This window comes from Myodes glareolus, chromosome 22 (assembly GCF_982192425.1).
Source record: "Myodes glareolus chromosome 22, mMyoGla1.1, whole genome shotgun sequence".
Classification (NCBI taxonomy): domain Eukaryota; kingdom Metazoa; phylum Chordata; class Mammalia; order Rodentia; family Cricetidae; genus Myodes; species Myodes glareolus.
Window position 1 is genome coordinate 37,955,546 of NC_142047.1, and position 26,807 is coordinate 37,982,352.

At 42.4% G+C, this 26,807-nt stretch overlaps 2 protein-coding genes across 4 annotated transcripts in view; both read left to right on the forward strand.

Annotated features, from left to right (window-relative positions):
* Nucleotides 1–19,234, forward strand: part of Sf3b3 (splicing factor 3b subunit 3) — a 37,885-nt gene extending 18,651 nt beyond the window's left edge. For both annotated transcript variants that reach the window (XM_048437256.3, XM_048437255.3), the window contains exons 12-26: nt 2,238–2,389; nt 2,840–2,995; nt 5,014–5,169; nt 5,938–6,081; nt 8,017–8,139; nt 8,885–9,039; nt 12,784–12,958; nt 13,934–14,139; nt 14,234–14,390; nt 15,508–15,633; nt 16,089–16,301; nt 16,759–16,857; nt 17,485–17,628; nt 18,060–18,164; nt 18,646–19,234. In XM_048437256.3, the coding sequence (XP_048293213.1) occupies nt 2,238–2,389; nt 2,840–2,995; nt 5,014–5,169; nt 5,938–6,081; nt 8,017–8,139; nt 8,885–9,039; nt 12,784–12,958; nt 13,934–14,139; nt 14,234–14,390; nt 15,508–15,633; nt 16,089–16,301; nt 16,759–16,857; nt 17,485–17,628; nt 18,060–18,164; nt 18,646–18,786 (2,252 nt within the window). In that variant the 3' untranslated portion in view covers nt 18,787–19,234. The remainder of the gene's footprint in view (nt 1–2,237; nt 2,390–2,839; nt 2,996–5,013; nt 5,170–5,937; nt 6,082–8,016; nt 8,140–8,884; nt 9,040–12,783; nt 12,959–13,933; nt 14,140–14,233; nt 14,391–15,507; nt 15,634–16,088; nt 16,302–16,758; nt 16,858–17,484; nt 17,629–18,059; nt 18,165–18,645) is intronic.
* A 4,398-nt stretch (nt 19,235–23,632) lies between these two features.
* The window catches only part of Il34 (interleukin 34), a 59,562-nt gene continuing 56,387 nt past the window's right edge, over nt 23,633–26,807 (forward strand). Inside the window, exon 1 of one of the 2 annotated variants that reach the window (XM_048437264.3) lies at nt 23,633–23,800. The gene's annotated coding sequence lies outside the window, so the exon portion shown is untranslated. The remainder of the gene's footprint in view (nt 23,801–26,807) is intronic. The other variant, XM_048437263.3, reaches the window with a different exon arrangement.

Below are 26,807 nucleotides of genomic sequence, written 5' to 3' on the forward strand. Positions count from 1 at the left end.
CCAGGACAACTTTGTGGAGTCACTTCTCTCCATCTTTCTTTATGTGGCTTCTGTGGGTGGAACCTGGATCTCAAGGCTTGTGCATCTCGTCACCTCTGAGCCATCTCGTCAGGCCTTAATTCAGTTTATAATAGCAAACAGTGCTTTGTATTATGAAGCCATTATATGTGATGTCTCCAGAGCACCTGACACATGCTAATAGTTGCAACAGTACAATTGATTTTGTTTGGAGGGGGGCGGTTTCGAGACAGGGTTTCTCAGCTATGGTACCTGTCCTAGAACTAGCTCTTGTAGACCAGGCTGGCCTCGAACTCACAGAGATCCGCCTGCCTCTCCCTCCCAAGTGCTGGGATTAAAGTTGTGCGCCACCACCTCCTGGCTCATCAGTACAGTTGTAAAACAGCACCATGTATCTGGTGCAGTACTATTCAAGTTTTGAAAGTTGTATTTGTACTTTGTGAATTACCACTCTACTAATCTAGCCATCAGAACTTGCCTGTTGGGAAAGGTCTTTGGTTCTTGCTTTTCAACCACCCTTGTTGCATACATGTATTAACTGGAAGTTTTGTCAAGCAGCAATTAACCCTTACTGTGTGAAGTAGTTTCATGACATATGATTTCTGTTATAAAATACTGATTACAACTCACCAAACTAGATGTTCTGCTAATTGGGTAGCACTACGTGTGCTATACCAATAACATGTCTTTACTTCACCCCTCTTATAAAGAATACTGATTCTAATCATTCTAATAATAAGTAATTTTGGAATAATACAAACCAAAAGTGGTTCTTGGTGTGGGTAGAATAACTAGGTTGGTCCCATGGCATTGAACTCTGACAAGACTTAGGGCTAGCAGAGCTCTATAGCTGCCAGTCTCATTTAGTGCCTTACTCTGTTATTCTGTCCTTTGTTTAGCTGATTTCTGGGTGGAACAAAAGGTGACAAAAGATTGATGTAACCATACATTTATAGAGTGGGGGAGGAATCTTATTGAAAACAATAAATGTGCCTTTATTCAGTATGTATGCAGTGTTCTAGATTGTGGACATAGGCAACTCAGAAATTGTTTTATTCTATAGAATGAAGGTATGGGAAATAGATGCCCTTTGACAATGGGATTCTTCAGGGGAAATTATTAAGGTTGCATTTATATAGAAACCAGATCTTAAGACCTTGAGAAACTCATTAGTATTTGTTTATTCAATACATTATGAAAAACAAATTCTAATAAGATTGCTCTTAACCACTGTGTTAACATTTTTAAATAGTGAAAAACTAGAAAGGTCAAGGATTTGAAAATAACAACATTCTCCCTTCTCCCATTTCCTGCTTAACTGGTACTCTTCTCTCATTCCCAGTTCTAGTTCTAGAATAACTAAATATGCTCAAACCCCCAGTAGTCCATTTTAGTCACTAAAGATTATATTCTTGCATTAGCTCACTTTGGAAGAAGTTAGGGGTGAGGGTCTTTTTAAGAATTTTTGTTTGGTTGGTTTGGGGGATTTTTGTTTGTCTTTTGAGACAGAGTCTCACTACATTGTTTGACTTTCTTGAACTCAGAGATCTACCTTCCTCTGACTCCTCTAAGTGCTCAGAATTGAGGGGTTTCTCACCACATCTGGCTGGTCTTTCTAGTTCTCGTAAACTATTCGTTAAATGGGTTGGAATCATGCAGGATTAGCTTAGTTGCCCATCATGCAGGAAACTCTGGGTTCCATCTCCAATACTTTATAAGTTGGGCATGATGTTACATTCCTGTAATTCCAGTACTCAGGAAAGAATCAGAGGAGTCAGAAGTTCAAGGTCATCTTTAGCTATACGTGAGTTTGAATCCAGCCTAGGCTACATGATATGATACCCTATCAGTCAGTCAACAATTGGCACAAGCAGATTTCTCTAGTTTTTGCATACACACACAGCTATTTAAGATTTCCATATACTTTTTTTTTAATTTTTGTGTTGTCCCCTCTGATATCTTTAGCAAATGCCTGAAGAAAATTCTAGTTTTCAGAAATATGAGAGGAGGACATTTGTACTTAGTATCTTTCGGCATTTATTTGTAGGTTGCTAGGACCCTCAGTCATCTTTTGGACCATCCTGTTCTGTGTGTGCATATGTATAATAACTATACATAGTGTTGTGGAAGGCTTCTGAAACTTTTAGTGTCTCAATTGCCTTTCTAATGCTAGTAAATTTGAGTTCTTTACTAACCACTCCTTTCTTTTCTTTTTCCAGATGAGTTTGATGCCTACATCATTGTATCTTTCGTAAATGCCACGCTTGTGCTATCTATCGGGGAGACTGTGGAAGAAGTGACTGACTCTGGGTTCTTGGGAACCACTCCAACCTTGTCTTGCTCCTTATTAGGAGACGATGCATTGGTTCAGGTGAGTTTGCTTATCTACTCCGCATGCTGTGTCTTTCCTTTGCCTGACTTGTTGTTATGCTGTGGTGTACTTGTATTCCTGTCTTCATTCTCACCTTCCGGAAAACTTCAGAGGGTACATAATGTTTTATCAACATAAAAAAGTGTACTGAGAATTAATTCCTTTTAGATTTTCACTAAGCAATTTGAAACCTAACATTTCCTATGTTTGCCATTTCTGTTACAAAATCCATTTACTGCTATTCTCATCTTTATCAAGTAGGTTTTGGGCTTCTTTGAACTGGTGTGGCAAAGCATGAACTTTAAAAAAATCTTTAAAAATTAATTTGTCTGGGCTCTACTAACTCTAGTTGATATCTAAATTGCATGATTCCAGGTTTGCCAGGCATGAGAATCATTCTGGGTGATAATCAAATTACTAGTTAGAATTTGTTCTTTGACTGACTTCTAGGTGTATCCAGATGGCATTCGACACATAAGAGCAGACAAGAGAGTCAATGAGTGGAAGACTCCTGGCAAGAAAACAATCGTGAAGTGTGCAGTGAACCAGCGGCAAGTGGTGATCGCCCTGACTGGAGGAGAACTTGTCTATTTCGAGATGGATCCTGTATGTTATTAATTTTTTTGCTGTTGACCATGTGTTGTCTTTCATTATATTTTTTGGAGTGAGATTCTGAAGCTTGGTAATATTGTTATCAGTATATATAATATTGGGTATTAGGAATGAGCGTGTTCATAAGACAGTCTGGCCCTTTTTTAAAGATTTGTTATTATGTATATGTAATTGTGCTTGCATGAGTTTATGTGCACCATATACATAGTGTTGAATCTCTTCCTGAAACTTGAGTTATAAGCCACCATGTGGGTGTTGGGAACCACACTTGATTTTGCCAAGAACAGAGCAGTAAACACCTAACTCTTGAGGTCTCTCAGCCCCAATCTGGCCCCTTTTTTGTTAGTTTGTTTTTAAAACAGGGTCTCTTTGTAGCCTTGGCTGGCCTGGAACTCGCTCTTTAGACCAGGCTGGCCTTAAACTTACAGAAATCACCCTGTCTCTGCCTCCTGAGTGCTGGGATTAAAGGCATGCACCACCCATTGCTTGACTAATCTGACTTTTTTTTTTTTTTTTAAGATTTATTTATTATGTATGCAGTGTTCTGCCTCAGGCCAGAAGAGGGCGACAGATCTCATTACAGATGGTTGTGAGCCATTATGTGGTTTCTGGGAATTGAACTTAGGGCCTCTGGAAGAGCAACCAATGCTCTTTTCCTCTGAGCCATCTCTCCAGCCCAATCTGGCACTTTCTAAAGAACTAAAATTAGTAAATCTCATTCAGATTAGAGTTATGTGAAGTCCTCTTTTTGACAGTGAAATACTTGTTTCTTTTTTTGTATCTCACCCTCACCCTGTAGAACAGACTGGCCTCAAACTTGGAGATCGCCTGTCTCTACTTCCTGAATATTGGGAATAAAGGTGTGTGCCATTAGTATCTGGCCCACCTTCATTATCTAATGACTATTTGGCAAAGATTTATTTTCTTCTCTTTGTTTTTTAATTATGTGAGTACTCTATCTGCATTTCCAACATTATGTCAAAAGAGGGCATCAGACCCCACTGTAGATGGCTGTGAGCCGTCATGGCCATGTAACCACATGAGAATAGAACTCAGGATCTCTGGAAGAGCAGCCAGTGCTCTTAACTGATGAACTATCTCTCCAGCCCCCAGTGTTTTTTTTTTGTTTTTGTTTGTTGGGTGTTGTTTTTGCTTTTTAAGATGGGTTCTGATGTAGGATTCTAGGCTGGTGTGAAACTCACAGCAGTCCTAAGCAATTCTTCTGTCTCAGCTTCCTAAAATCTGGGATTACACTTATGAGTCATTGTGCCTGACTTGCCATTTTATATGAAAATGTATCCAGAACTTACCTTACTCTTCAAAAATCTCTTCTAGACTTGAGATATGGTTTTGACCATGTTCAGTTCGCTTTCACTGTGGTGTTCTTTGACAGAAGGGTTTTGTTTTTGAGGTGATCTCACATAGACTAAATTGGCCTTCTGTCTCCATGTGCTGGGATTATAGTCTTGTACTACCACAGCTGGCTTCATTCAGGGTTCTCATGAAGTTTATATTTCTGTTTCCTGGTCTAGGTTAGTTTATGTTTGTGCCACATCCTGCTTTTTATCAGAGATATTTTTATTTTTCCCCCTCTTGAGATATTAACATGTTAGACATTAACCTGTGAAGTTGATTATGGGACCTGAAATGGTGAAATTCTTGGGCATTGACTATTACAAGGGAGATGTGAGACAGGTGCTAGCAATGTAGCTCAGTTGGTAGATCCTCAGCCCTGCATAAACTGGGTGTGATTGCAGTACTCAGTGGAGGCAGCAGGACTTAAAGTTCAAGTTCATTCTTGGCTACATAGTTAGTATAAGCTACATACTTAGCTTAGTATGTTAACTACATACTAAGTTAACATACATAGTTAGTATAAGCTTACATATAAGCTGTTTCAAAAACAAAAAGAGGAGTGGGGGGATGCTTAACAACCCATCATCTTCCTTTCGTAGGCAGAGTTTTGGGGTGGATTATAGCACATAGACCTATTCTGTTTTTCTTCCTCACAGTCAGGACAGTTGAATGAGTACACGGAGCGGAAGGAGATGTCAGCAGACGTGGTGTGCATGAGTCTAGCTAACGTACCTCCAGGAGAGCAGCGATCTCGATTCCTGGCTGTGGGATTGGTGGACAACACTGTCAGAATCATATCCCTTGACCCATCAGTGAGTGGTACCGTTGGTTTTGTGGGTGGAGCCTAGTACCTGATCCCTAAATTTGGAACTATTTCTTCCCTCCCACCCTCTTAATTTTTCTGTTTTTGAAGGTCCAACAACATTCTAATTTCTCAGGCATACTTTGACAAGCTCTATAAACTGCTGTTTTTGATTCTCAAAGCACACCTCAGGAGTCTTCGTTGTAGTTTAAATATATTGATTTGAGACTGTTAAATATTTTTGGCATACAACTTGAATTACTTTTGTAGTGTATTCTCTATTTTATCTATATTAGAAGTGTTTTTGCTTGCATGTCTGTATGTGCACCAGAAGGTGTCCGATCACCTGAAATGGATAATTTTAGCCACCATGTGGATCCTGGGAGCTCAGGTCTTCTGGGAGAGCAACACGTTCTTTTAACTACTGAAGCCGTCTCTCCAGCCTTGCCCTTTGTAGTTTAAAACCCCAAAACTGTTTGTTAAAAAGGAGATTTACTTGTTATATAGCCTTACATTACTTTCAGGGAGATGTTCTTTGTTCACTTTGACCGTTGCCCTCTTTGACAAAAATTAATAGCAGTTCCCAAAGCTTATTTTGAGATTTAGATTTAATGACTCTCTACTGCCTCAGCTTATTTTAGGGGTTTTCTTTGCCCTCAAGAAAGATCCTACTTCAATTCTAATAATCTATGGGTATATTCTTTTCCAAAATTGATTATTTCTTAATGGCTTGTTTGTTTGTTTGTTTGATTGTTTTTTTTTTCTTCCCTTTCCACAGGACTGTTTACAGCCTCTGAGTATGCAGGCTCTCCCAGCCCAGCCTGAGTCTCTGTGTATTGTGGAAATGGGTGGGACCGAGAAACAAGATGAGCTGGGTGAGAGGGGCTCTATTGGCTTCCTATACCTGAACATTGGATTGCAGGTAAGAGGACCAGGGGCTCATACTGATCAGGCCTTCTGTAGCTACCACCTATATTTTTATCCAGTACAGGCATTTTTTTCTTTGCCTGTGGTTCCAGATAGCCTCTTCATGAAAGTCATTTTATAGTGCTGTCATAGATTCGTTTTTCCTAGTTATTTAGAGCATACTAGGTGGGGACTAGAGAAGTGGCTCAGAGGTTAAAAAAACACTGGCTGCTCTTTCAGAGGTCCTGAGTTCAGTTCCCAGCAACCACATGGTAGCTCACAACCATCTGTAATGAGATCTGGTGCCCTCTTCTGTCATTCAGGCAGAACATTGTATACATAGTATATAATTATTTTTTTTTTTTTAAGAAAAAAACATGTTAGGCAGGCCTGGAAATAGCCTACACAAAGAGTCTTCATATCTGGTAAAAATACTTTGTAGTTGATGCCTTGGAGAGTCCTTAGTAGTCATAATGTAGTTTCCACAGTACTCCAGCCTTTTGAAATGAATTGCCTCACAGCTCATAATTGACCATATTCGCTCTAGTGAAGTCCTGGGTGTCCCAGTAGTCAAGGCAACTGAGCTTGTCATTGCACTTTGGAAAGCAGAAGCCTAGCATAAGATAGTAGCAGTGCTCTCACTGTGTACTTTTTATTTCCTTAATCAGTATTTACATAGAGACATCTTTTAGCTTAGGTTTTCTGCTTTTTAAATTTTAGTTTCTCATTTAGAAATCTTAGGCATGAGACACAAATTAAACTAATACGATGAGCCTTTATTTCTCCCCATTTCTTAGAGTATTTTAAAGTAAATTCAGGGCAATAAATCATTCCACCTATATCTAGTAATGTTACCACCATAGTGTTTTGCTTTAAGTAAGTAGTAATGTCATAGCCACCAAAATTAGTAACAGTTTCTGAATATCTGAAACTTTGTATATGTTATAATTTCCTCCTGAAAATTTATGGTTAGTGCAGACCATAGAAGTTGGCAGATGGTGGAGCATGATTTTGATCCCAGCAGTGGGGCAGGCCAGAGGCAGGTAGATCTGAGTTCCAGGACAAGCCAGGGCTGTTGCATGGAGACTGTTACATCCTGTTTTCAAAAAACAAAAGAAGTTGATAACATTTGTTCCTAACTATTTTGGGTAAGGGAAATAGTAATTAAAGTACTGCTGCTTGCTCAGTGTTGCTTCCCGTTAGGGAGTACATGATGTCCGGAAATGTTTGTGATCAAGTTTCTGTAAGACAAAATGTGGTTTATTTCTTTGCTCTAAATATAGTTTATACAGGAGAGGGATAAAGGCTCTCTCCCACCACCACCCCTTCTTCAGTCACTAATTTTACAGATAAGGAGTTGTTATAACAATCATCCTAGTTGAATCTGGTGAAGTAGGGATTTTGTTGGTTGTCGGTGTTTATTCTTGTTTTTTGGGGGGGAGCAGGGAGGTTCCCCCTTCTTCATACTGCTGTTTTTTCTTTAATTTTTGTTTGTTTGCTTTATTTTTTATAGCGGTTCCCCATAAAGTTAGTCTATTTGAGCCCACTATATCGCTACCTTCTTGCACAACTAGGTTCTGTTTGCAGTATAAACATTCTTTCTTCAGCCTTGAATCAGTCATCTCTAAGAACCTTGTTACTTTTGGGGGAAATGATACTTAAAGGTCATTTAAGTATCTCTTTTTTTTTTTTTTTTGCTATGGGTCTGTTTTTAAATTATAAAAAAACTTTCTGTGTGCAGTATGCATATATTTGTAGTAAGAATTTGTACTTGGATGCTTAGTAACTATGAGAGAATGAATGAATTATTGATTGTTGGGGTGTTGTGATTTGTTTTCTGTTTCACCAAGTCATAATCCTTCTGTTGTATGTTAAAGTAGCCAAGGGGAAATTTCATAGTTAAAAGTTTCCATCATGAGAAGGCTTTACCTGTTCATATCTTTTTGATTAGAATGGTGTGCTGCTGAGAACTGTTCTAGACCCTGTCACTGGAGACCTGTCTGACACTCGAACTAGGTATCTGGGGTCCCGTCCTGTGAAACTCTTCCGAGTCCGAATGCAAGGACAGGAGGCTGTAAGTAATAAAAAGGCCTTTGGATATTGGTGCCACTGTGAACTTTTTGACTAATTCACTTTGTATGTAAGGAATCCTGGGTTCTTTTGAGAGGGGTTGTGGGAACAGGGTTTCTCTGTATCCCTGGCTGTACTGGAACTAGCTCTGTAGATCAGACTGCCCTAGAACTCAGAGGTCCATCTGCCTCTGCCTACTGAATGCTGCGGTTAAAGGCATGTGCCACCACTACCTGGCTGTCCTGAGTTCTCTTTAACCTAGAGTTTTCTGAGAAGTAGTTCATGACATGGCACTCTGACATTGTGAAGTTATAGAGAATTTCAGTATTGATCCTTTGAATCTTTTCTTTAGGCTGGGCTACAAGGAATGGGAAAAGCTGGAAACCTTGCGTTTACAGCAGGATTATAGTGTTATTTATTGTGACTCTACCTAATAGAAAAGAGAGCCTAGTCTTTGTAGTTCAGAATTAATGTTGCTGACTGCTGTGCTAGTTCTCAAAGATACCTTATTTAGTTCTACAGCTGTCCAGCCTTGTAATAGACTCTCATTTATGTTTCAAAGAATCGTGATTAATGTAGCTTGATGTTCTTGTTTTTTTCTATACAACAAGCCTTATGGTATCTCTTCTTTGGGCTCCCTTTGCTTAAAAGTGCCTTTGTGGGTTTGAGACTGAAGTTGAGGTTATGTGTTTGGTCAGTCTACTGTGTTTGGGCTTTTCCCAGTATGATTAGAGCTCTTTCCTCTCCAGGTTTTGGCCATGTCTAGTCGTTCATGGTTGAGCTACTCTTACCAGTCCCGTTTCCATCTCACCCCTCTGTCTTATGAGACCCTGGAGTTTGCATCCGGCTTCGCCTCTGAACAGTGTCCTGAAGGCATTGTTGCCATTTCCACCAACACCTTGAGGTGAGAAAATCAATGAAAAAGGCAATGCAGGAAGCCTTTCTGCGAAGGCCTCAGCCTGTAGTTCTGCCAGAGTTGGAGTTTGTACAGCAATGGCTAAGAGCCACCTCTTTATTGGGAGAGGGTGTTGCAGTTGAAATTTAGTTTGGCTCAGGATTTCAGACCTATGAGCCAAGTTTCAGTGCTTGGCGTTTAGCTTCTGTTTAGACTTTTTTGGAGCCAAGTTTTAAAACTTATTACAATATAGTCTTATTATACTTTTGATGAAGTGATCGTGTCGCTGGATTAGTTTTAGAGCAAGTGTTAAATCTTTTAACACTTACTGTGTTTTCGTCTACAGAATTATATCTTCATTTAAATTAATTTGCTGTGTAGCTCTGGCTGTCCTGGAACTAGCTCTGTAGAACAGACTGGTTTGGAATCTAGAGATCTGCCTGCCTCCTGAGTGCTGGGATTAAAGGCATGCGCCACCACTGCCCAGCAGAAACACAGTTTTGAAAGAGTGAAATTAAACTGTGTGTGGTGATTCATGTTACCTCTAATCCCAGTTCTGTGAGGAGGGTAAGAGGTCAGAAATTCACATGAAGTTCAAGGTCAGACAGGCATGGTGAAAAAAGGGAAAAGAACTGAGAGTGACATGACGGCTCCTCAAAGTTCATAGTAGCCAAGAAGAGAGAATTACTGCCTCACCCCATTCTTGCAACTCTTGCTTTATGTCTTTAGTTCTAGTTGTCTTCATAGGTGTGCAGTGGTTTTAAAAGACTGGTGTTTTGTGTTTTTGTTTGGTTGGTTGTGTTTTTGTTTTTTTGAGATGGGGTTTCAGCCCTGTCTGTCCTGGAACTCTACTTTGTAGACCAGGCTGGTGTTGGCCTTGAACTCACAGAGATCTAACTACCTCTGCCTCCTGAGTGCTGGGATTGAAAGCATATTCCATCACCACCTGGCTCAATATTTTTAAGTGTTTATTGATTATTCTTCGGAGTAATGTCTGTTCAGATCCATTGCCCATTTTTTAAGCTAGATAGTTGGGTATTTTTGTTTGTTTCTTCTCATTCATGTGTATGTGTGTACACTTGTTTATTAAACCAAATTGTATGTCAGTTGGTTTTCCATTACTTAACTGGGGCAAGTAACTTAGTAATGGTTATCTGGACTCATAATTTGGAGGTTCTGTTCCATGATTGTTTCAGTGTTCTTACTACTTTGGACTGGTAGTGAGCAACCTATTAAGATGGAAATATATGATGGAGCAAAACAATAATTCAGTGAACAAAGTCAGGAAATGAACCAGGGCATTCAGCAGACCCCTTTGAAGGTATACCCTCAAGACTTCCCACAGGCCTCACATCATAAAGGTTACTTGCCTCCCGCTATCATTGCTCAGGGCATCAAGCCTATATAGCACATGGACGTTTGGGAGAGATTCAAGCAGCAAATTCTAAAGAGTTCTTTATAATTTCCAAGTTCAGGTCTTCTGTCAGATAGTTTGAGTGTTTTCTCCTATTTTGTGAGTTATTTTGTTTTAGAAGATGTCTCGCTGTGTTGAGGCCTAGACCTTATTTGCCAGCATGCCTTACCAAAGTGTAGTTTTAAATAACCCTGAATGTCCTGGCTTATTATTTAATTATTTTTAATTTATTTAACTTTATTTTGTGTGCGTTGGTGTGAAGGTGTCAGATCTCCTGGAACTGGAGCTATAGACAGTTGTTAGTGTCATGTGGGTGCTGGGAATTGAACTTGGGTCCTCTGTAAGAGCAGTTAGTGCTCTTAACCACTGAGCCATCTCTCCAGCCCATATCCAAGCTTTTTTATTTTGAAAATAAATGTCTTTTCTAAGCATATAAGTACTCTCTAACTGGCTATTTATGTTAGTTTGTATATCTTAATATATTTGAGTCCATGTATAGGCTAGTAGTGTGTGAATATATTATTTCTCCTAGTCACATAATAAGCATACTGTATATATTGCTTTATACCATGCTTTTCTCATTTAATAATATATCTTAGTAATTACTCAATATTATGAAGTTCTGTTATATAGATATACCATAGTTCACTTATCTAGTATTTTCTTTAATGCTTTTGTTTTGTGATTATTATGAGGGTGAGCAGTGAAGAAATCAGCAAGAAGTTTTGTGAAGTCCTTTTTTCTTCCACCCTTTACCTTTATCTGCTGAGCCATCTTACCAGCCTGATTTTTACTTTAAATGTATTTTCATTCATAATTATTTTGTAGTGGTGTGAGAGAGAATGAATGGAATATACTATATAGCACTCATGGAGGTCAGAGGGCAACCCTTTGGAGTTGGAATCAGTTTTCTCCCCTTCCTCGGGATTGAACTCAGGTTTGTCAAGCCTGTACACCCAGAACCTTAGCCTAGGTGGCTGGAAAGATAGTTCAGCAGTTAAGAACACTGGCTGCTCTGCCAGAGGCACTGGGGTCAATTTCCAGTAAATGGCAACTCACAACTATCTATAACTCCAGTTCTGGGGGACCTGACACCCTCATAGAGACATATATGTAGGCAAAACACCAATACTCATAAAGTAAAAATAAATCTTAATAAAAAGGAATCTTAACCTGCTGGAGCCATCTTTTGATACTGGTGTTATGTTTTTAACAGTGCTGCAGTGAAAATCTTGGTGACTGTGTCAGACTGTAGAATGAATTTTTGGCTGTGTTACTAGAGCAGCATGTTTCATTTGCCACTTCAGAGAATTAAACTTGCCAGTCTTTGTGCCATTTCCTTAAAGACTAGGATCTTCTAATTTGTAAACCTTTCTCAGATTTGAAGTTTAATTTATAGTTGGCAAAATACCTCTTTCTAGCTTCCAAAATTTTATTTGTAATAATACATTTTATGTATAATCTCACTCATCCACTTGGGTGTCTGTATCTTATGGAAAGAATGTGTAGGTCTTGGTGCTTGTTGATTCTTGCATTGTCAAGGATTTCCAGAAGCCGGGGTGGTTCTTGTTCAGAAGAGCATCCATCTTATTTTATGAAACATGATAAGTAAGGTACTCAATCACAAGGAGAAACCGCATGTGGCAAAAACTTGTTCAGCTGTTGTGATTCATTATGCCTCTGTGGAAAAAATATGTTTTGCCACGTGCAGCTTGTTCTTGTGATTGAACACCTTACTCGTGACTCTAAATTAATTATTTGAGTCTCTGAGTAAAATTGACTATTGCATGAGAGTTTAGTCCCCATTTTCCTAAGTTCAAAGGGGGCGAGCATTCTCCACCTTACTTTTCAAGACAGGATCTCTCATTGAAATGAATTTGCCAATTGGCCAAACTCGCTGTTCTCAAGCCCCAAAGATCCTCCTGTCTCTTTTTCTTTAACACAAGTATTAATGGGGCCCTGCTTTTTACATGGGTTTTGGGATGCATCATTCTGGTCTTTAGGGTTCCATACAAACACTTTACCAACTGAATCTTCTCCTTGGCCCATGAACTTTATTTATACTATTGTATTAACTATGAAATGAAAAATTTTGACAATTTTAATATACTTTCAGTGGTGAAAACAAAATTGCAGTGAAAAGTTCGGATATTTTGCCAAAGAGAAACCTTTTTGATTTGTCTCCTGTGTAGTCTTTTAAGCTTGGAGGGCTGTCATCTCGTGCTGCCTAATGTCATTGTTAGAGCCTCCACAATTGTTTGTTGTGGCTGGTCATGGTTCGTCTCATCAGTTGCTAGCCTGAGTGAGTGACATTTTTACTCCCTTGTCTATTACTGTAGGATTTTGGCATTGGAGAAACTTGGTGCTGTCTTCAATCAAGTAGCCTTTCCACTGCAGTACACACCCAGGAAATTTGTCATTCACCCTGAGAGCAACAACCTTATCATCATTGAAACAGACCACAATGCCTACACTGAGGCTACGAAAGCTCAGAGAAAGCAGCAGATGGCAGAGGTAATTACTCTGACCTCCAGAGGTGCAGTTTTAAAAATGAAATTGTTAGAAAAGTTGAAATTTAAAACATTTATAATTATCTTCCTTCCTGCGCCCCCAGCCTGCCCCAGCACACGCACACTGCTTGGAGACAGGGTCTCAGACCAGAACTCTGGCTCACTGGGAACTCTGGGTGATTCTGCTTCCCAAGTGCTGAGATTATTTGTACACCATCACACATAGCTGTAGACTTTATTGTTTTGTTTGGTTGGTTTGGGGTTTTTGAGACAAAGTTTTGCTATGCAGTCTTGGCTGTCTTGGCACTCGCTATGTAGAGCCAACTAGCCTTGAATTTACAGAGATTCGCCTGCCTTCACCTTCAGGGTGCTGGGATTAAAGATGTGCGTCACCACACCTGACTGGCTGTCTCTGTTACTCAGAATTCAACTCTCTCTTTGGAACTGCTCTTTAGTTCTTGAACCTCCAGAATATGCTGTGTTATATGATGCCTGAATTTGAGCTTAGACAGCCCAGATTTCAGATTTCCCCTATAGTACCAGCTCATCAGAAACTATTTGCCAACTAGACCAGCCGTGTGGGAGCCATAGCCAGTTTAAAGGAGAGGTCTTGGCCAGGGAAAGCCAAGAACACTTTGGAAAACAGGTTTTCATTTCTGAGTTTTTTCAGGAATTTTTGGCACTTTCTTCTCAGATGTATAACTACTACTAGTATTTGGTTTTCCTTTTAGTGATCTCCTTATTTGCATTCCTCCTTGACTTTTTGTGTGTGTATGTGTGTATTTGAATGGTTGAGTGCAGACATGAATGTGGTGTTCAGTATCTTTTGTAGAGGCTGGGGTTCTAACTCAGATTGTAGACCACAAGTGCCTCTGCCAGTGGAGCTGTCTCAACACTCTTGGGCCTCTGGGGAATCCTAGTTTGAGGTGACAGACTTACTACTTCTCATTTCTTATCTCTTGTTGCTTTTTGCATTTAGGAAATGGTGGAAGCTGCGGGAGAGGATGAGCGGGAGCTAGCTGCAGAAATGGCAGCAGCATTCCTCAATGAAAACCTCCCTGAATCTATTTTTGGAGCTCCCAAGGCTGGCAATGGACAGTGGGCCTCTGTGATTCGTGTGATGAACCCTATCCAGGGGAATACACTAGACCTTGTCCAGTTGGAACAGAATGAAGCAGCCTTCAGGTAGGATGTGAGATTATCTGGGTGTTGGTAGTGTGGTCGAGGGTTCTTGGGGTTTTGACTAATGCCTACCTTTTCCTTCTTTGCCTATTCGTAGTGTGGCGGTATGTAGGTTCTCCAACACTGGTGAAGACTGGTATGTGCTAGTGGGTGTGGCCAAGGATTTGATATTGAGCCCTCGCTCTGTGGCAGGGGGCTTTGTCTATACATACAAGCTTGTGAACAATGGGGAAAAATTGGAGTTTTTACACAAGGTAAGAACCAGCTTGATATCTTTGTTTTGTTTTGTTTTGATTCTCTGGGATCTTAAATTTTACTGGATTCTCTCTTTGGTGCTAAACTTCTGGGTCAGGTCTTTGGTTTGTGGGTGGGGGGTTGGGTGTTTTGTTTTGTTTTTGTTTTGAGACAGTCTTGCTTTGTGAGACTTAACCTCATAAAGATCTTCCTACCTCTGCCTTCTGAGTGCTGGGATTACAACACCATGCCAAACTGAGTTGAATCTTTGGGACAGTAGTTTGTTGACTAATTCATCTTTGGGAAGCATGTGGAACATACCAGGACCTTCGTGCTTGAGTGATACTCCTGTGCTTGGCTCAGGAAGCCTGGCTTCTCACCACCTACAGTGGTGAGAAACACAGTGAATTGGCCCCTTGTTTACTGTGTTACTAAGCAGGCAGCAATCCATGTCTAGAATTCATCATCAGCTGAAGAATTAACAGGGTCAAGGAAGTTACTCTTTAATAGAACAGTTTTAGTTTGGGAGAACAAGAAACATTCGGTACATGATGCTGGTGATTACGCACAGTGTGAATACATTTAATGCCATTGAAATATATTCTCTAAAATGTAAATTTTTGTTATTTATCTTTTACTACAATCTAACTAGTATTTTATGTTCTCTTGTTTATTTAACAGTATCTGAATCTGATGCTTCCTCTAGGGAATGAATATAAAATACCACGCTCCTCTATGTTAAACATCTCTGTCTTAAAGCTAAGGCGTCACTTTTCAGTAGCATTCTCATCCCTCCACAATCCTCAGTTGCTTCTTCAAGCTTGACTTTGCTGCTAGTCATGCTGTTAGCAACCTAGTACAAGCTTCTGAGCAGCACTCACCAGGCAATGAGTATGCCTTATTTGCAGCATCTCTTGTGGATAAAATGTAGTGTGTGGGACATTTCTACTCAAATGCACTGTTTTGTGGGGAGTAACTGCTGCATGTGCGATTTATTTGTGTGGTGAGCAAAGTGACACTTGCTGTCTGTCTTCTTGATGGACGCTTGTAGAAATAGTTATGTGTCGAGAGTTGAGTGAGTATATTGTTGGCTGTGTGTTCTCTGAACGCTGCCATGACATTCTTTTCCTTTCATAGACTCCAGTGGAAGAGGTCCCTGCTGCCATTGCCCCATTCCAGGGCAGGGTATTGATTGGTGTGGGGAAGCTTTTACGAGTCTATGATCTGGGGAAGAAGAAGTTACTTCGAAAGTGTGAAAATAAGGTAAATGCACTGCTGTGGGCAGGATGGTGGCACCAATCCTTAAAATCATTTCATTAGGAGTATCTTGAAAAAGAGACAGTAGATGATCTCATTTCTTGACTCCTCCAAACACAATTGGATTTCTGGGACCAACCTAGTGAAAGGAGAGAGCTGATTAGGCCATTCTGTGACTTCCACATGTGCATATGCATGTGCACATACACAATTTAACTAAGCAAGGACTAGGGATTGTTACCGAGTGGTAGAGCACATACCTAGCATGTGTGTGGCCCTGTGTTTAAACTCCGGGACCCTATTCCCACCACCATCCCAAACCTTCTGGGTACTTAACTATAGACTGTTATTTAATGTTTGCAGACTGTATATTGTAGTTGGGGAAACCTGGACTTTTAGGTTCTGGATAATAGATTCTGAACTCAAGGATTATGCAAATCGTCATTTTTGTTTTTCCCTAGCATATTGCCAATTACATATCTGGGATCCAGACTATTGGGCACAGGGTAATTGTGTCTGATGTTCAAGAAAGTTTCATCTGGGTTCGCTACAAGCGTAACGAGAACCAGCTCATTATCTTTGCTGATGACACCTACCCCAGATGGGTCACTACCGCCAGCCTTCTCGACTATGACACAGTGGCTGGGGCAGACAAGTTTGGCAACATTTGTGTGGTGAGTTGGTATTGGTTCTTTTGGTGACCATGACATGTGGGAAAGCTGGCTTAGTTTGTGGTGTGTTTAAACAAAGGAGCAAAGGTTAAAGTCTCTAATACAGAAAATTAAGTATAGGTATAAAATTCAGTCTTTTTCCAGTCTTACAAGGCCTGCATAGTAAGACACTGTCTCATAAACAAAGATGAGTTTAGTTTGAACTAAGTTTATTTTTTTATCTTTTGCCAAACTCTTGATAGATGGTTTTTAGCCAGCTTGATTTCTTACACATTTTGTGGTCTGTTTTTGTTCTTAGCAGTGCTGAACTCTTGTTTGTGCCTTGTTCTCTGTGGCTTCTCACTACTAAACAACAGGAGACAGGCTCTGTCTAGGTTGTTCGCTAAGACCCAGTGCAAACATGCTTGGTGAGCTGGGTAGGCTTGCACAAGACCCAGTCTAAGATTGTATCCCTTTTTAGGTGAGGCTTCCACCTAACACCAACGATGAGGTTGATGAAGATCCCACTGGAAACAAAGCCCTGTGGGACCGGGGCTTGCTCAATGGGGCTTCACAGAAGGTAAGATTGCAGAAATAGCCCAAGAGAAAGCACACCCAATACTTTTCTGTGGTCCTTCATCTGTAATGTATGGATATTGCGGTTTTCATAAGGTTCATATCACCATCCCATCTTTATAAACAAAATTTTCTTTTCTGTTATGGTTGTTGGGACCTAAAATAGTGGTGGTTTAATGGTTTTCTTTCTCTCCTTTCCTTTTCTCTTTCTCTCTTTTTTCCTTCTCTCCTTCCTTCCTCTTTTTCTCTCTTTCTTTCCTTCTTTTGAAAGAATCCTGTGTGCAATTACTCCGAAATGTGCTGTATAACACAACTCACCTGTACTTATCTAAAAAGGTTTTTAGATGGTAATTGATGGTTGGAAACTATCTGAACTTTGTGCTTTTGGAACACAAAGTTTTAAGTGATGAAAAAATTTAAAGCATCTTTAGATTTGTTTTGGGTTTTAAAGGCTGGCAAATGGTTCTAAGATGTGTCTTAGTTGGTAGAGTACTTGCCTGGCATTCATGCCTGAGGCCCACTGTTCTATCTCTTAGCACTACAAGGGGAGAGGTGTGTAATATGCCTGGAGGCTCTTAGGAATACAGAGCAGAATTGGGGAGGGGATTACCAAACTGTTTTTGATTTGCAGGCGGAGGTCATCATGAACTATCATGTCGGTGAGACAGTGCTATCATTGCAGAAGACCACACTTATTCCTGGAGGCTCAGAATCACTGGTCTATACCACGTTGTCTGGAGGGATTGGCATCCTTGTCCCTTTCACATCTCATGAGGTTGAGTTCCCACATTGCCTTTTCCTTATTCTTCTCAGATAGATTTTTGGTGTTGAATGTGCCTAGGAAACAGAATCTTGAGTTCTTTGAGGAAGGTCCTTTATGCCGTGATGTAGGTACGGGGATATATTCTGAGCCCAAAGCCTCAAAGCAGCAATCCAAAGACCAGGAACGATGAACTGAGATTGATGTCTTATGGGACATGTTTGCTTGGCAAGAGTTAATGACTTGGAATTGGGGATGGTGGCACATAATGCCAACACTCAGTAGGCCACTGTCCAGATGATTTCAAGTTGAAGACCAGACTGGACTGTGTAGTGAGACCCTGGCTTTTAAAAGCTTGATGTCCCGTCTGTACTTTGTTGTGGAAAGCATAGTCCAACAGTTGAAATCACTTCTTTCTTAGAGATAGATTCTGTTTCTTCCATTAGGACCACGACTTCTTCCAGCATGTTGAGATGCACCTGCGGTCTGAGCATCCCCCTCTTTGTGGACGGGACCACCTCAGTTTTCGTTCTTATTATTTCCCTGTTAAGGTAAGTTGGAAAGGGAATCCTAAGCCCATTCACTGACCTTTTCTGTTGGCCTCTTTTTTTTTTTTTTTTTAAATCAAGTAGGTAGTTCTAGCTCAGTGTAGTGGTTTAACCTATAATTCGAGCATTGGAAGGCTGGTAGGAGTATCATGAATTCTGGACTAAACTGGGGTATTTATATAACTTATCTTTGAAAATCAGTAGTGGAATATTTGCTGAGTATGCACATAGCCCAGGGTTTAATTCCAGTGGGGCTGGGGGAAGGTAGTCGTCCCTTAGTGGAGAAATATAAAGGAATGGGTTGATAAAGGGCATGTGGTGATAATCCTTCCTAGAAGGCAGACTGTAGTCAGAGACAAAGCTGCACTGGGTTTTTCCAGTCTAAACGATGGCTACTCGGGTGTGAACATGAGTATTTTCATAGTATGTGCCTTTTTCTTTGGACATCTTAATTTTGTCCTTCTCTGACTCTCCCATGTCTTAGAATGTGATTGATGGAGATCTTTGTGAGCAGTTCAACTCCATGGAGCCCAACAAGCAGAAGAATGTCTCTGAAGAGCTCGACCGAACCCCACCTGAAGTGTCCAAGAAGCTTGAGGATATTCGGACCCGTTATGCTTTCTGAGCCCATCTTCATCTGGGGGCTTGTCAGATCGCCCACCCCCCCCCTTGTTCCTATCACTGCTGTCTGGCTTCTGCCGCATGGCAGGAGAAAGGCGATGTGTAATTAAGACTGCAATGTTAAAGCCAATAGCTCTGCACCCTCAGCTCCTCCTTTGGAACAACTGGTTCTCCTTACAGTTGGCACTGAGGTCCGCTCCTCGACATAATGTGCGGCCCTGTGCTTCAGGGTGGAGCACAGTATTCCTTATTCCCAAAGCCATCCCTAAATTCTGGCTCTTGTCTACTTTTGTACACACTTAATTTTCATTGTTTTCCTGTAAATACAGTTTTATACAATGTTGCTTTGTGAGATGGAGGGAGGCAAGCTAAGGTGCAGCCATGCTGGTTGCAGTGTGGCTTAGTTCTGCCCTCTGAACCCTCCCGGATATATAAAACTAATTTTTAAGGTGGCCAGCATCAGTGTATCTTTTTCTGGGGTATGAGAATTCAAGAGAAAAGTTTGAGCCCAAGTTGGAGCAATAACTAAATGTGAACATCTTGGTACTAGTGGTTTCTTAAGCCTGTTTTTGTTCTTTGCTGCAGTGATAAAACGTGAGTTCACCAACCATGTGAGCATAGCCCCTTACTCTTGGATACTGTAAAGGGCTGCTGTCCCTTCCCCTCAGATCTTTGCTATTCTGAAGTTTTAAATTTGGCATGCATGATTCCTAGATGAGGAGTCTGAGTTCACAGTGCTTGCTTAAGTGGCTGCCAAAATTTTGAGTCTGGTGATTAGGAGTCACTGAGCACAGATGAACTCATATACCCCTGGAGACAATCATATGGGCCCTACCTAGAAAGACACATGGATTGCCTGGGGGAGAATGTATCTGCAGCACTTATCTTGGCCAGGTTGCAGATTGGCCTTGAGGAGTGGGTACATTGGGAAGGACTACCTACTGCCACCCTTTTGGCCCCAAGTGACCTAGTTTCAGAACTCTTCAAGCCATAATTGGAAATTCCTCTAACTGGCCAACTTTATGGAAAGTCCTAATTTTGGGGGTTTTTTGTTGTTGTTGTTTTGTTTTGATGTTTGTTTGTTTGTTTTTGAAACAGGGTTTCTCTGTGTAGCTTTGGTGCCTGTCCTGGAACTAGCTCTTATAGACCAGAGCTGGCCTCCAACTCACAGAGATCCACCTGCCTCTGCCTCCCAAATGCTGGGATTAAAGGCATACACCACCACCACCACCCAGCTGGAAAGCCCTAATCTTTAAGGCAGCTTTTTAGCACATTGAACCTGGAGATACCCATACTCACTGCTGGTCTCGGTGTATAATAAAAGTTGAATTTCTCCACTCACCCACCTAAATTGACTAAACTTTCTGCATTCTCATCTGGTAAGAATCGTGACTGGGAGTGGTTATACATGACTTACTTTTTGAGATAGGGTCTCACTCTAGTGCTGGCTGCCTCACAAAAGCAGTAGGCGAGTCAGGCTGGCCTGCTTCTGCCTTTCGAGTGCTGGAGTTGCAGATGTGAACTGGTTCCCAGCTTTCTAGTATAGATGGGTTTCTGATAACCTACTGGGTCTGGCATTAGAAATCTCAGTTTTGCTGGGCCCTGGTGGTGTACACCTTTAATCCCAGCACTTGAGAGGTAGAGGCAGATGAATCGCCGAGTTCAAGGACAACCAGGGGATACACAAAGAAACCCTGTCTCAAAATAAAGTACCCTTATTTAAAACAAACTTTAATAAGTGTGTAGCAAATGGGTGAGACTGAATTATTTAAGAATACCACCATGGCCAGCTCAGTGGATTGAGCAAGTAGGTAAATGGGAAATTGAGAAAAGGGGGGTCATGTAGGTTTGCTCTTACCCTTTAAATCCCCTGCTACTGGGATCTGAGAGCGGACGCAGTGCTGCTCAACTGCCTCAGCTTTTCCCTGACCTCAGGGCAGGGCCTTTGCAGATGTTGCTTCCTTTAGAAGATGTCTTGCCAAGAATAGCATTCCTGTGGGGAAGGGGTTCGAGTTGGACTGTGCCTGGAATGTTGCTGTTTTTGGTTTGTGTAGATGTATTGCTTTCAGGACAGCTGCTCGGGCTGGGAATGTACTCTAGGCTTGCTGCTTCACAGGGAGAGGGCGGGTGTCCAGGAGGCAGGGTGCTCTCAACTCAGTCTTTTTTTGAGAGCCAGAAATGCTGAAGTATTTTTTCATCTACCCAACTTTCAGGATCTGTTAATTCCTTAATTCTGTTTTTCTATTCAAAGTAGAAATGCCATGTTTGCATGAGTGCATGAGTCATTTACATATGAAATACTGTACATGTGTATGTTTTAAGTTTATGAATGCTTTAATCTCTTGAAAGCTTGTCCACAAAATACTGTTGGAGAGCACATGGCAGAGACTCTGAGCTCTTAAGCTTGGCTGTTGTTTTTCTGGGGACCTGAGTTCTAGTGAACTCAAGCAACAGTATTAGCTGGTTGTCAGTTTGAACCAGCACAAGCCAGAGCTGTCTCTTGGAAAGCTTGAAAAGCCAGCATTGGAAATGTTGGCCACTGAGAGTAATGAGCACCAGTTCTATCCTGGGTCTGTTCTACCACCAGGTTGGAGGAGAGTGTCGGTGACCTGACAGCCTCCACTGAGGATGGGGCAGAGTGAGGAAGCATGGAACATTGAGTCTCAGAACTTAAGGGCCGAGTCTAATTTCCTCAGGTCAAAAAGACACAGCTTGGGAACTTTTAGGAAAAATCAGGAAATCCTGCATCTAAAAATTGAGGCAGAATAGGCAGCCAGTAAGAAACCTGTCATTCAGACCCAGGGACTTGTCTACATAGACTGCTAGTATCCGCTCAAGAACCTTGCTTTGTAGTATTTGAGTCCTGTGCAAGTGACCTAGACCTCATTAGCTGTGATTGGCACTTGTTAAGAGCAAAATAGCAAGTACTTAGTTGAAGTTGGAAGTTACAGTTTCAGGAAAGAGGTTCACTTTGAGGTTGCTAAAGGGCTGTCTTCAGTTCACCTCCACCCGGACAGTCAGAATCCAGAGACAGCCTGCCACTTTCTGGCCCCTGTCTGGATCTCGTTTGCAAACCACACACAGACTCACCCAGCAGACCCCTTCTATGAGCAAAAATGTTGAAATAAGGTTTTGTTGGTTTCTGTCTTTACATTTTACTTATTTTATGGCATATATTGGCATGTGCATGATACGTGTAGGTGTGTGCATTCAGGGGACAGCTGGTAGTCCTTTCTCTACTACATGGAACCTTCAGGTCAAACTTAGATTGTCAGGCTTGGCAGCAGGTGCCTTTACTGCCTGAACCATCTTGCCAGAGTTGCTTTTGATAAGGTTTATGAAGAATTTCATAGGTTCCTTCTGAAAGTCCATAGTAATATGTAATCAGGACATGGGGATAAAGACAAGTACCAGATTTGCTCTGGGCTTTGTTGGACTGGTGCTATCAGACACACAGACTCTTGCCCTTAAGTAGCTGGTGCTGTAACTAGAGAAAGACAGCTTTATCCACAAAGCCTTGAAAAATGTCTGCGAGAGGCCATGTGGCAAAGAAATCTTTGGGAAAGCATTGGACAGTGGAATCCGCTAGCTTGAATGTAGCTGCTAACAGGAGCGCTGACGGTCCTGAGGGTGGTCCTGGCTGTTAGATCAGCTACCACCTCCATCCTGAACTACCAGCCTAGAAACGGAACCACACCGGGTCAAGAGACCCAAGAGCACACAGTGCTGTCTTGTGGCTGTGTCCTCATCTCTACCTCTTCTGCCTGACAACGCCTTGGCAGAGCTGTGCTGGGCCTGCGCAGTGTGGTCCAGAATGGCCACTGCGAGGGGGGTGTGGGGGTGGGGAATTGGCTGGGTACATTCCAGTGTGGGCATATTGTCTTGCTGCAAGTTCAGGGAATCCAGTTTTCTCAATCTAATTAAGAAAGCATTTCTTGAACAACACTCATTAGCATCTAGAATAGGGCAAGCCCTTGTGTCCAGTCCAGTCCAGGATTCCCAGACTAAGCTTGGAGTCAGATGTAAAGTGAGTGGCCCTTACTGAGGAAAGCACAGCTCCCTCCCTTGTTTGGTAACTTGATACCTTCAACACTCCCACCACCACCACCACCATTGTGATATCTGGTGGTGGAAGGGCTGAAGGATCCTTTGAGGAATAGGGATAGCTACCCCTAACTATTCCAAATACAATCATAAAATTAGGGCAGTGCGGTAGCACACACCTAGAATCACAGCACTCCAAAGCAAAGCTCTAGACCAGCTTGAGTTACATAGCAAGTTTGAAGCTAACCTGGGCTACATTGAGACCTTACTTTAAAAAAGAAAAAGTTTATGAAAACTTAGCAAAGAAAGTGATGCTGCCCCTGCCACATAGAGCCAGCCACTCAGCCTGGTCAACCACTACCAGATAAGCAAAAGTGACTGGGTCTACAGTTGTGGCTGAGAGTCCAGAGATTTCTATGAGGGCTGTCTCAGGCTTTGTGGTTAGACCTCAGCTGTGGATTCTTGGGTAGATAAACCACTCAGCTCAGTTCCCTGTTTGTAGACAGGTCAACTAGGTGCTCAGCAATTGAGACCCCCAACAAACTCCCCTAGCCACCGTCAGCTATGTTCAGTGTTAGAATGAGAGAATCTTGTCTGATTCGGGTACTCTGGAGAGGGCCTGGAATTGTCCCTAGAAACCAGTCCAATATACAGAGAAACGAGGATTGAATTCTAAAGACACTCCCATATTCACCCTCAGGGCTGTCTGTCCCCTTGCCTTGGCTGTGTTTGAGGCTCTCTCCTACTCCACATGGCCCCGCCCCACCCAGCCCTTGCTGGCTCCCGTTCTAGAATCAAGTCTGAGCTGCTGTAGCTTGTGTTCCCCACCCTCTGACGGGAAGACTGGATTGTAGGCTGAGGGGCCGTCACAGCCTCTCCCACATGACATTTGCTGCCACAGTTCCAAGGCACCTGCTCCGGGCCCTGAGCAGCTTGAAGCTTCCAGCAGTCCGGAGAAGCCCACGTTCTGGCAGGTGAGCAGGGAAACGGCCCTCGGGACTTGGTTTCACACGGCTGCTGTCCTCCCCAGTCCCTGATGGGTGCTTCTCCCATCAGGGACTTGAGCTGGAGTTGACAGGAGGGTGCTGACTAAGAAGCTCGGCAATGCTATAGGCTATCTGCTACAGGCTTTTAGTCTTTAACCTTTGCTTCAGCAGCCTTGCTGGAGAGAAACAGAGCCATATAACTCAAATTAACTTCCCTGTGTGGCCGTGTGAGTTTTGTCAGTGAACAAACCCACGTTCTGAATTGGTTTTGGCTTCCTGGGAATGGCAGATTGCCTTAGGTCTGTACATCTTAATGTGCTATGTGCATGAATTATTGCTTGTATGAACCTCCTAGTCAAAAGTTAATTGAGGCTAGCTGGCACGGTGGTGCACACCTGTAATTCCAGCACGTGGGAGGTGGAGGTAGGAGAATTAGTCATCGTTGGCTACTTAACAAGTTCAAGACCAGCCTCAAGATAAAATAAAATTTAAAAAAATCTTTAAAAGATTGGAAAACATGGGGCTTAAGAAAGAAGTCAGTCCATACAATGCTTGCAAGGCACTGAAGACCTGGGTACCTCCCTAGAACCTGTGTGAAGAAACACTGGGCATGGTGGCATGTTTGCAATCCCACTGCTGGGGAGGTGGGGACAGGTGGATCCTTGGGGCTTACTGGCCGGGCAGTCTAACCTGCTTTGCTAGTTCCGGGCTAGTGGGAGACCCTGTCTCAAAGAGAGGTGGACAGTGACTAAGGAATGACACACAGTGGTTCTCTGCCCTTGACATTGCGACACACACAGAAGAGCGGCAGAGGGGAGCCAGTGTTTCTGAAATGGCAATAAAGTTCTATTTTTACATTTTGCCCTTTTTAAAACTTTAGGCAGGACCTCACTGTGTAACCCTGGCTGCCCTATAACTCACTCTGTAGACTAGGCTAGCTTCAGACTTCGCGTGTATCTGCCTCTATGCCTGGTATAACCATCTAGGGGGTATTTGCGACACTGACAAACCTAACTCACAGTGTCTTTGCTCCCTGTGAAGCTCAATTGTTTCTCGATGGTTTTGGAACTTGACTTTCAGGGAGGACTGTGGAAATATTCTGGACTTTTTATCATCACTGTTATTTTTCCTTCTCCCCAGAGTGTATTCTCCACCCAGAATGAATACTAACGAATACTTGGGGCAAAGGGCAAGGGCATTTTTGTGATGCTACTCACATCGTACGTGGGTTAGTTCCCTCACAACAGTTACAGGACATAATTATTCATTTCTGGGCCCTTGATGCTGTGATGGGGTGAGTGGGGACTTTCCCTCTCGGGGGATTTTTCAGGAAAGAACTGGGAGCAGTGTTATATGGTGTTTAATAGCTTGGTTTATAGTATGCACATAGCTGACTGATCTTGAATTCTTATCTAATAATGTCTGTTGTTCCTTGATTTGAATGTACAATAGAGATTAGAAAATTTCTTGGGGGTTTTGGGAGAGGTGGTATTCACAGTGCGTCTGACATGTCTCATGTTCCAGAAGCATCTAGAGGGCTCTTCCAGCCTGGGACTGTCCCTGGGCCATTACCAAGCTGAGCAGGATAAGAAGGTCTGGGAAGGGCATGTTCTTTCCAGCCCTCTGAACTGAATAAAGGCTTGGTGATGGATAGAGAACTTTTTTTTTTTTTTATTGACCTCTTGTCCATCCTGAGGCCAGAAAATTGGCTGCAAGTCTCAAACCTCCTTTGAATGACCCCTGGCTCTGGCCTCCCTCCCTCCCTTTCAGATCAGGAATATCATCCTTCACTTCTGTATTAGTTACTTTTGGGTTGCTGTGGTGAAATACTGTAACCAGTGGATTTAACTGGCCTTATGGTTCTGGGATATGAGACTCTATAATGGCGGAACAAAGGAATGGTGGCAGGCAAGTCGAGCAGCAGCTGAGAGCTCACATCTAGATCCACAGCAGGAGGCAGTGAACTCACTAACTAGAAACTTTAGAGCCCACCCCTAGTGACATGCTTCCTCCACTTAGTTCACACCTCCTAATCTTTCCTAATATTCCCATCAACTGAGGATCAAGTATTCAAATGCCCAAGACTTATGGTGGACAGACATCCCTTTCAAACCGCACCATCTCAGCCATCTTCCACACGTAGGCCTAAGTGATCTCGGAGAAGTGGGAAATCTCAGGAAGTCCGTAGGTGCCTCTTCGGGTCCCCACACTGCAGCTGCTGTGGGGTATTGCAGGGTATACATGTGGTGCAGCATAGTGAGCCTTGGCTCTGCAACCAGATAGGTTGGATGGATCCCCCTGCAGTTTGCACCACTTGCTACATCTGGGAGGCCATGGGCCATTACTCCACGTCCCCAGATGCCTTATCGGTGACATGGAAATGTGAACACCTGTGCACGGTTGGCATGAGCCAACACAGGTAAACATCTGCTAGTTAGCCTGTTATCATCAAAGCTTTGGGGAAGGTATAAACAACAGAATAAACAACAGAGACAGAGAAATGCATTCATCTTCTCAGTCAACAAACTGGTGAGGGTAGGTGGGCATAGTATTGGGAACCCAAGGTAAGTAGGGGCTCTTCTGCTTTTGAAATAGGCATGGAGCTTGTGTGTAGAAAGTGGGGATGGTGATCCTGTCTTCTGGGTCTTGAGGAAAGCTCTGTGCTGAAGAATGCCTAGCGGCGGATGAGCAGAGACTAGGAGAAGGAACAGGGACACCGAGGGCTAATGCTGAGTGAGTTTGGGCTAGGATGACAGATTCTGGTGGGCTTCCAAGCTGGGCCAGGGAAAAGGGGCGGGGGAAGACATGAGGTGGGTCAGTGGGAGCCACACTGAAGAACACTGGCGAGGTGAGAATTGCAACTTGACCTCCCTGAGATCCTGTGCTGACAGCTTCCAGACGTGGGATGGCATTGGGAACCTGGAACGCAGCCAGCCTTCTACCGTGCCTCAGCTTTGGTGACACCCAAAATAAAGAGCTGTGGAGGTTGGGAGCC